The sequence below is a fragment of the Coregonus clupeaformis genome, unplaced genomic scaffold (genome assembly GCF_020615455.1).
Source record: "Coregonus clupeaformis isolate EN_2021a unplaced genomic scaffold, ASM2061545v1 scaf0268, whole genome shotgun sequence".
NCBI classification, from domain to species: Eukaryota; Metazoa; Chordata; class Actinopteri; order Salmoniformes; family Salmonidae; genus Coregonus; species Coregonus clupeaformis.
Genome location: NW_025533723.1, coordinates 32,216 through 42,747, shown reverse-complemented (window position 1 = coordinate 42,747; position 10,532 = coordinate 32,216). Strand labels below are relative to the sequence as shown.

Genomic DNA, 10,532 nt, shown 5'->3' with positions numbered 1-10,532 from the left:
TTAGAATTCTAAACATTTTGCCATGGCTTACGGCGTGTTCGTATGCTATTTGGGGGAGGGCTTGAGGGCCCCTCAGCATTGCCGGGGCCTGTGTTCTGCGTCACTGCTGCTACTCAACATAAGCCACTGAATACTGAACATAGGTCCTGACGTTGTCCTATTTTAGTTTTGAATGAGTTGAATGCCTTTTTAGAACATTTGACAGTAAGTGTAGCCTACAGTACACATCAAGTATCCTTCCTTTCAGAATAGTACCCTGGAGCCCACAGACAGCAATGACGAAAGTGGTCGAAGACAGTATAAATGACAGCACTTGAAATAGCTTGACCTGCCAGTCCACTCGCCCACTGCTAGCCTACAGCTGAACTTGTCTTATCAGAGAGCAGCATTTCAGCACCACAGGTCAGGGACAGCTCCTTGTTTCTAAGGAAAATCTAGAGATTGATCTGCTTCACAAACTAGTTGATTACAGCATATAAGAAGAACTAGACACAGATGACAGGAAATATGGATTTTGACCGACCGAGGAACGTGTCATTTTTTGACTTTGCCGGGGGGGTCCATCTACTCCACGGCGAGGACGCCAGGTCAGTCCTCCCTGTTATTCTGATCGGGACCTGTGGGACCGGAGTCGTAGGGAACCTATTGGTGCTACTTAGCCTCATCCACGATCTGAGAAATGGGAGAGCATCCGAAGTCAAAGCGCTACTTGCCGGTCTGAGCGCTACAGACCTGATGATCATTCTGCTGTGTGCACCAGTGCGTGCAGTGACCTACTACAGACAGTCCTGGACCTTGGGAAGCTTGTTGTGCCAGACAGCGGATTGGTTTCAGCACACCTGCTTGGTCGCCAAAACGTTCACCCTGGCGGCCACAACCAGGGCAAGATGCAACTTTGTTTCAAGCTCCTCCGACGGCATATATTCCAGCCACATGCGAATCTATGGAGCCCTGGTGTTCATTTGGATAGCATCGCTGGTCTCCTCCACCCCCCTTGTGATATTCACGTCTTTACAGCCATACCATGACCTCAAGCTGTGCGTAACTGAAATACCATTTTGCGCATCTGGGTTCATGAATGTGTTCTACATGATCTACCCAACTCTAACTTACGTGTTGCCCATTTTCTTTACCGTTTTGCACTACACCAAGACACTACGGGACAGTAAGCCGAAGGGGGACCTTGATGTGACCAGTGCTCAACCCCAGAGCAGGGGGGCCACTGCGGCGTGGTTGTCTGTCAGTGGGGCCAACGCACTAATGCTGCTACCTGAATGGAGCTCATGGACTTGGGCCCGGCTGGGATACAGTGACAACTATACACTTCCTGTGGGGTTCGTCATCTTCTCTCAGGTCCTCATGTACTCATGTAGCTCTCTGTCTCCCATCGTATTCCTCACCGTGTATGACGACGTGCGTCATGGGCTCAACAGTCTGAGGCTTTTCAGAATTTGCAGAGGCTCGAAACGCACCAGTATTAGTCCAAAGACGGAGGAAAACGGAGTAGAGGGAGGAGGAGACATCTGTCCCCTAGTGGACTTGAAACGTGCGTCTTTGGAGAAGCCAGAGGGGTGCAATCTGCGCACAGATGACACTGCAGCGCGGAAGATCTTTCCTGACTTGGAACACTTTTGGACAGACCGTGTCAATATGCACGATCCACTTCCGTGGGAGTCACAGGAGGAAAAATCATGCTTTAAATCATAAATTGATCTCTATAACAAATTTGTGACAATTGAATACTGTACATTTCAGGGGTGCCACTTTTGGTTTAGAAGTGTGTGGGGACATAACCTGGCGGGGGGTCTGGGGGGGTCCTCCCTCAGAAATGTTTTGGCCATCTAAAGCTCATTTCCTGCATTTTTACACAATCCAATATGCCATCTCTTCTTAGAACAAAAAGTAAGCAAAAATGCCCACAGTCATCAAGCTAGGTAAGAGATCATTATTAAATATGTTTAAGTGGTTAATAAGACGGAACTAGATCAAAGGTAATTAAATAATAAATATTGCGTTGCACCTTTAACCAATAGCCTAACAAATTAGGCTCTTGAAAAAATACTGACTTTTGACTGTCTTTATTAAGACATCCTCTATATTAAATTTCTGCCAACCAGGCTAGTTTGGCACATTTTCTACTAGCCATTTCACCGCTGTGTCAGGCTAGTTTGGCACGTTGAGGCATGACAAAGAATGACCTTTACATTTATACATTATTTTATCCAAGAATAGAATCAATGGTTCAATAATTGAAATGACCATTATTCCCAGATCCCAGACTGTAGCTTTCAGCACAAGCTGCAGTCCTGTAGCTACTGTGGGTGTCCCTATCGATTCAAGATGGCACTTTGAATCATTCCACTGATATCATTAATACATCTGAGCTCCTGCCTACATGGGGCGTAGAATCACGCGGCAGATAACGTGGTCCTCTGTAGCTCAGCTGGAAGAGCACGGCGCTTGTAACGCCAAGGTAGTGGGTTCGATCCCCGGCACCACCCATACACAAAAATGTATGCACGCATGACTGTAAATCGCTTTGGATAAAAGCGTCTGCTAATTGGCATTATATTATTATTATAACTTAAATATGAAATTAACTTACATGTGATTAGACTGTAGTTTTACTACATTGTCTGTAAATAAATATTGATAATGGTAAGAAGTGGAGGGCGCTCAACCAACGTGAGTCGAAGTGCAATCACAAAAATGTAATCATCATTGAAAAAGAAAAGGCACATCGCGCACATAGGTTAGGCTACTACGGTGAGTGAGCGTTGCGCCTTTTCGTTTTCAATAAGTATTGATTACCCATTTATTTGTTTCTGCCTGCAAATCGTTCTTCTAAAATCTAGGCTATATCCTATAGGCCTATGCAAAACGTAGCAAGTGTCACTGGCATCATTCTTGCTGCTTCCAGTTCAGTAGATCAGTTGTGCATGTGGTCTCGTGGGGGCGGCGCACCATTGGCCCAGGGTCGTCCAGGGTAGGGGAGGGAATGGCCGGCAGGGATGTAGCTCAGTTGATAGAGCGTGGCGTTTGCAACGCCAGGGATGTGGGTTCGATTCCCACGGGGGGGGCCAGTATGAAAAATTAAAAAATGATGTATGCACTCACTAACTGTAAGTCGCTCTGGATAAGAGCATCTGCTAAATGACTAAAATGTAAAATGTCTCAATTAAATAGAGTAGGCTATTGACTATGCATGGGGCGGAGAAGCACGGGGCAGTTATCTTTCCAAGGAAATGTACTTCCTAAATAGGCCTATGATTAGGCAATAGTTGACTACATTGCCTAGAATTAAGGCTAAATATTGATCACCCATATTTCTTTGTCGGAAAATCTTCCCACTCCTAAAAAGGTAGGCTATAAAAAGAGCTCAAGAGAAAGTGCAAGTGCAAGTCTCTCCAATTCTGCTCCCTTCAAACTACATCTAGCATATTGGCTGATCTAGCCCAGTAATACAGACTGCCTAATGTAAAGGGCCATGTGAGAATCTCTAGTAATTTAACCTGTTTCTTATGGGTTTTTTTTGCGCATTTGATATTGCGTATAGGGCACAACATTGCTGGGACCATGGCTGGCAAAGTGAGCTGGGTTTACATACACCTAAAATAACATTGTGGGACTGTGGTTGGGTTTGGGACCAGTTGTTGCGGTAGCGGGTGGGTGGGAATCGGACAGAAAGCCAGCCGGAGCGGGGTGAAGAAATCAGTCCCGGCGCAGACCTCTACTGTGCACCGTGACAGTGAAGCCTGTCACGTTAGAGCTGTGTATTACTGTGTCATTGTGAAAAGTAGGGAATTAGCTAGGGAAACTGACAGATCAATAACGTTACATTGCCATACTGACTAATAAAAACTAACAGTCCACTGGAAAAAAAACGTCAGAATATCAACCTTCAATCGTTTCGCCAAGGTTTCATCGTTTGATTCAGATCTAGTGTGATTGAGGCAAAAAGAATAGCTAATGTTAGCCAACTGGCGAAAGCTAGTCAACTTCATTGACTTCTGAAACGGGACAAAACAAAGGTTACAAAACATTTGCATACAAACTCGCTGTTAGATAATAGCCACCTCATATCACTATCTGACAGATAACTAGAGGCTAGAGCTGACCTGGCTGTGGTAGCTACTAGCTAGCGTAGCTAATTCATTCACCTCAGTCCAGAGGGGATGAAACGTTAGCTAACGTTACAATACTAGCTTAGCACTACGAATAAACACTCGTTTTGTTAAAACAGCAGTTACCTTGCCAGCTACATCAGTCAACTAAATAGTGGCCATTTTCTGCTCTGCTTGCTTTTACAACTCGGTGAAAGAGCGCAACACGTACACACTGAACTATGCTCAACTCTCTTGTGCTGGTCCAGCCAGCCTTTACAGAAGCTTTGCCTTCACACAGCCTGTCAGCGTCCGCTCTGTGGTGACCGCTCTGTGGTGTCCGCTCTGTGGTGTCCGCTCTGTAGTGACCGCTCTGTGGTGTCCGCTCTGTGGTGTCCGCTCTGTAGTGACCGCTCTGTGGTGTCCGCATCATTGCAATGGCAAAAAAATGGGGGAGTGGGGGACAAAAATATAATTTTCAGAATGTGGGGGGAACCCCACATAAATAGATCCAATTGTGTTTGTCTTATTTTTAATAACAGTCATGTTTTTACTACCAATCATATTGATACTTATTGATGCTGGTTATCCTCTTTGCATGATCCTTATGAGATAGATGCCCTAATATAATATGTTCTACAATGTTTAATGTTGGTATTAGCATAACTATTAGAAAGTTCTTGAAAGTGCATGTATATTTGCTGTTTGTGCAATTATGTAATCAAAATGTATTTACAAACTACTTTGAGTTGATTCATTTTACAATTTGCCAGACAACTGATTGGGAGCATAGAGTATGTTACAATATGTACACTGAGTATACAAAACATTAAGAACACCTGCTCTTTCCATGACATAAGACTGACCAGGTGAATCCAGGTGAAAGCTTTGATCCCTTATTGATGTCACCTGTTAAATCCACTTCAAATCAGTGTAGATGAAGGGGAGGAGACAGGTTAAAGAAGGATTTTTAAGCCTTGATAAAAATTAGACATGGATTGGCTATGTGTGCAATTCAGAGGGTGAATGGGAAACACAAAAGATTTAACTACCTTTGAACGGGGTATGGTAGTAGGTGCCAGGCGCACAGGATTGAGTGTGTCAAGAACTGAAACACTGCTGGGTTTTTCACGGTCCACCAATATTGGGGGTGGCGCAACTCAATATTAGGAAGGTGTTCCTAATTTTTGGTATACTTAGTGTAAGTACAATGTAAATACCTTGCTATCAGAGCAACTTTATATAAACTGGGAAACAACGGGGCCATATAGTAGGCTTGATATAAACTGGGACCCAACAGGGCCATATAGTAGGCTTGATATAAACTGGGACCCAACGGGGCCATATAGTAGGCTTGATATAAAATAGGAGCCAACGGGGCCATATAGTAGGCTTGATTTAAAATGTGACCCAATGGGGCCATATAGTAGGCTTGATATAAACTGGGACCCAACGGGGCCATATAGTAGGCTTGATATTAACTGGGACCCAACGGGGCCAAATAGAATGTTTTATATAAAATGGGACACAACAGGGCCATATAATAGGCTTGATATAAACTGGGACCCAATGGGGCCATATAGTAGGCTTGATATAAACTGGGACCCAACAGGGCCATATAGTAGGCTTGGTATAAACTGGGACACAACAGGGCCATATAGTACGCTTGATATAAACTGGGACCCAACGGGGCCATATAGTAGGCTTGATATTAACTGGGACCCAACGGGGCCATATAGTAGGCTTGATATAAACTGGGACCCAACAGGGCCAAATAGAATGTTTTATATAAAATGGGACCCAATGGGGCCATATAGTAGGCTTGATATAAACTGGGACACAACAGGGCCATATAATAGGCTTGATATAAACTGGGACCCAATGGGGCCATATAGTAGGCTTGATATAAACTGGGACCCAACAGGGCCATATAGTAGGCTTGGTATAAACTGGGACACAACAGGGCCATATAGTACGCTTGATATAAACTGGGACCCAACAGGGCCATATAGTAGGCTTGATATAAACTGGGACCCAACAGGGCCATATAGTAGGCTTGATATAAACTGGGACCCAATGGGGCCATATAGTAGGCTTGATATAAACTGGGACCCAACAGGGCCATATAGTAGGCTTGATATAAACTGGGACCCAATGGGGCCATATAGTAGGCTTGATATAAACTGGGACCCAATGGGGCCATATAGTAGGCTTGATATAAACTGGGACCCAACAGGGCCATATAGTAGGCTTGATATAAAATGGGACCCAACAGGGCCATATAGTAGGCTTGATATAAACTGGGACCCAACAGGGCCATATAGTAGGCTTGATATAAACTGGGACCCAACAGGGCCATATAGTAGGCTTGATATAAACTGGGACAAAATGGGGCCATATAGTAGGCTTGATATAAACTGGGACCCAATGGGGCCATATAGTAGGCTTGATATAAACTGGGACCCAACGGGGCCATATAGTAGGCTTGATATAAACTGGGACCCAACAGGGCCATATAGTAGGCTTGATATAAACTGGGACCCAACAGGGCCATATAGTAGGCTTGATATAAACTGGGACCAAATGGGGCCATATAGTAGGCTTGATATAAACTGGGACCCAATGGGGCCATATAGTAGGCTTGATATAAACTGGGACCCAACGGGGCCATATAGTAGGCTTGATATAAACTGGGATCCAACAGGACCATATAGTAGGCTTGATATAAACTGGGACCCAACAGGACCATATAGTAGGCTTGATATAAACTGGGACCCAACGGGGCCATATAGTAGGCTTGATATAAACTGGGACCCAACAGGGCCATATAGTAGGCTTGATATAAACTGGGACCCAATAGGCCCATATAGGAGGCTATTTGTGTTCTACGTGTATGGCACACAATACCTTTTTCTGAATTGGCTTTGGTGTTCCTTCCACTAGGGGGGCTGGTGGTAACCTTTGGGTGCTTTGGTGTTCCTTCCACTAGGGGGGCTGGTAATAACCTTTGGGTGTTTTGGTGTTCCTTCCACTAGGGGGGCTGGTAATAACCTTTGGGTGTTTTGGTGTTCCTTCCACTAGGGGGGCTGGTAATAACCTTTGGGTGCTTTGGGGTTCCTTCCACTAGGGGGGCTGGTAATAACCTTTGGGTGCTTTGGGGTTCCATCCACTAGGGGGGTTGGTGGTAACCTTTGTGTGCTTTTTGAAAGGGTCCCTCTTTTAAGTTGTCTCCATTGACCACCACAGCACAGAGCAGACCCCCTGCAAGACCTGAGTCTGAGGCTGGGGGGAGACGACATTTCACTCTGAGAGGGTGCGTCAGAACTCTGAATGGCACCCTATTCCCTATATAGTGCACTACATTAGACCAGGGGCCATAGGACTCTCGTCGAAAGTGTTGCACTATATGGGGCATAGGATGCTATATAGGACACAGCAAAGGTCTCTCTAAGAACAGGTCAAGAGGTCAAAAGAGTCTCAAGCATTTCTTCATGCTGTTGCACCTGGACTGTATTACTGATGGTGTGGTATATACATTCACTATACAGCATGGCTTCCGGTAGTGAAGAGACTATACAACATGGCTTCCGGTAGTGAAGAGACTATACAACATGGCTTCCGGTAGTGAAGAGACTATACAACATGGCTTCCGGTAGTGAAGAGACTATACAACATGGCTTCCGGTAGTGAAGAGACTATACAACATGGCTTCCGGTAGTGAAGAGACTATACAACATGGCTTCCGGTAGTGAAGAGACTATACAACATGGCTTCCGGTAGTGAAGAGACTATACAACATGGCTTCCGGTAGTGAAGAGACTATACAACATGGCTTCCGGTAGTGAAGAGACTATACAACATGGCTTCCGGTAGTGAAGAGACTATACAGCATGGCTTCCGGTAGTGAAGAGACTATACAGCATGGCTTCCGGTAGTGAAGAGACTATACAACATGGCTTCCGGTAGTGAAAAGGAGCCTCTCTCCATACCGTCTGATGATAAGAGTCACAGACAAAGGAATTGTCAACAACTAGAGTTTCCTAGTCAGCATTTTGCAGACTCTAGTAGTGGAACAGTGTGCTGCTAACGGTATAGCTTCCTCCACTGATCCTCTGCTCTCAAACATACGTGACCCGTCCTTCTTGACAATGCCAATTGAGCTACAGAAGAGTATCCGATTTGATAGCTTCATTGGCAATATCTTTTCAAGCTAGCTATGGACTGATGTTACAGCACGTTCTTACCTCCTTTACACTAGCCCCTTACATAATAAAAAAAGACATAATGCATGATGTTTCAGTGAGCCAAACAGAGCATTAACAGCCTTGAGGGAAAGAGAGAGAAAAAACCCATGTAATCCCATTTCCGAGAAATCAGTTGGTCCCATTATGGATGCTGCGTCACAGAGAGACCAACGGTTGAGTCCCAAATAGCACCCTATTGCCATGTATATCCTGTCTTACTTTGATCCGGACCCAAAGTAGAGCACTACGTAGGCAACAGGGTGCCGTTTGGGATGGGCACTGTGCATGTTAACTCACAACATGAAAGAGAGTATGTATCTCTATGTGCTACCAACACCACTATCAGCAGTGAACCGTAGCTAACCCCCTTTCAGAGCTCCTATCAGCAGTGAACCGTAGCTAACCCCCTTTCAGAGCTCCTATCAGCAGTGAACCCTAGCTAACCGCCTTTCAGAGTTCCTTCTATCAGCAGTGAACCCTAGCTAACCCCCTTTCGGAGCTCCTTCGATCAGCAGTGAACCCTAGCTAACCCCCTTTCAAAGCACCTTCTATCAGCAGGGAACCCTAGCTAACCCACTTTCAGAGCTCCTATCAGCAGTGAACACTAGCTAACCCCCTTTCAGAGCTCCTTCTATCAGCAGTGAACCCTAGCTTACCCCCTTTCAGAGCTCCTTCTATCAGCAGTGAACCCTAGCTAACCTCCTTTCAGAGCTCCTACCAGCAGTGAACCCTAGCTAACCCCCTTTCAGAGCTCCTATCAGCAGTCAACCCTAGCTAACCCCCTTTCAATGCTCCTATCAGCAGTGAACCCTAGCTAACCCACGTTCAGAGCTCCTATCAGCAGTGAACCCTAGCTAACACACTTTCAGAGCTTCTATCAGCAGTGAACCCTAGCTAACCCCCTTTGAGAGCTACTTCTATCAGCAGTGAACCCTAGATAACCTTCTTTCAGAACTCCTTGTATAAGCAGGGAACCCTAGCTAACCCCCTTTCAGAGCTCCTTCTATCAGCAGTGAACCCTAGCTAAACCCCTTTCAGAGCTGCTCCTATCAGCAGTGAACCCTAGCTAACCCCCTTTCAGAGCTCATATCAGCAGTGAACCGTAGCTAACCCCCTTTCAGAGCTCCTTCTATCAGCAGTGAACCCTAGCTAACCGCCTTTCAGAGTTCCTTCTATCTGCAGTGAAACATAGCTAACCCCCTTTCAGAGCTCCTTCTATCAGCGGTGAACCCTAGCTAACCCCCTTTCAGAGCTCCTTCTATCAGCAGTGAACCCTAGCTAACCACCTTTCGGAGCTCTTATATCAGCATTGAACCCTAGCTAGATGTGGACACTTCCTTGGTGTCCACATCACCAACGAACTATCATGGTCCAAACACACCAAGACAGTCGTGAAGAGGGCACGACAAAGCCTATTCCCCCTCAGGAGACTAAAAAGATTTGGCATGGGTCCTCAGATCCTCAAAAAATTCTACAGCTGCACCATCGAGAGCATCCTGACTGGTTGCATCACCGCCTGGTATGGCAACTGCTTGGCCTCTGACCGCAAGGCACTACAGAGGGTAGTGCGTACGGCCCAGTACATCACAGGGGCAAAGCTCCCTGCCATCCAGGACCTCTATACCAGGCGGTGTCAGAGGAAGGCCCTCAAAATTGTCAAAGACTCCAGTCACCCTAGTCATAGACTGTTCTCTCTGCTACCGCACGGCAAGCGGTACCGGAGTGCCAAGTCTAGGTCCAAAAGACTTCTCAACAGCTTCTACCCCCAAGCCATAAGACTCCTGAACAGCTAATCATGGCTACCCGGACTATTTGCACTGCCCCCCCCCCCCATACTTTTTACGCTGCTGCTACTCTGTTAAGTATTTATGCATAGTCACTTTAACTCTACCCACATGTACATATTACCTCAACTACCTCAACTAGCCGGTGCCCCCGCACATTGACTATGCAACGGTACCCCCCTGTATATATAGCCTCCCTACTGTCACTTTATTCTATTGTATATATAGCCTCCCTACTGTCACTTTATTTTTACTTCTGCTATTTTTTTCTCAACACTTTTTTGTTGTTGTTTTATTCTTACTTTTTTGTTTAAAATAAATGCACTGTTGGTTAAGGGCTGTAAGTAAGCATTTCACTGTAATGTCTGCACCTGTTGTATTCGGCGCATGTGACCAATAAA

At 45.6% G+C, this 10,532-nt stretch overlaps 1 protein-coding gene across 1 annotated transcript; it reads left to right on the top strand.

Moving 5' to 3' along the window:
* Positions 1-507: 507 nt before the first annotated feature.
* Positions 508-1,546, top strand: LOC121544207 (G-protein coupled receptor 151; the record flags this gene model as incomplete). The annotated part of the gene is made up of 1 exon (XM_041854124.2): positions 508-1,546. A coding segment is annotated over exon 1 (1,039 nt), but the record flags the coding sequence as incomplete, so codon positions are not given.
* Positions 1,547-10,532: the final 8,986 nt, after the last annotated feature.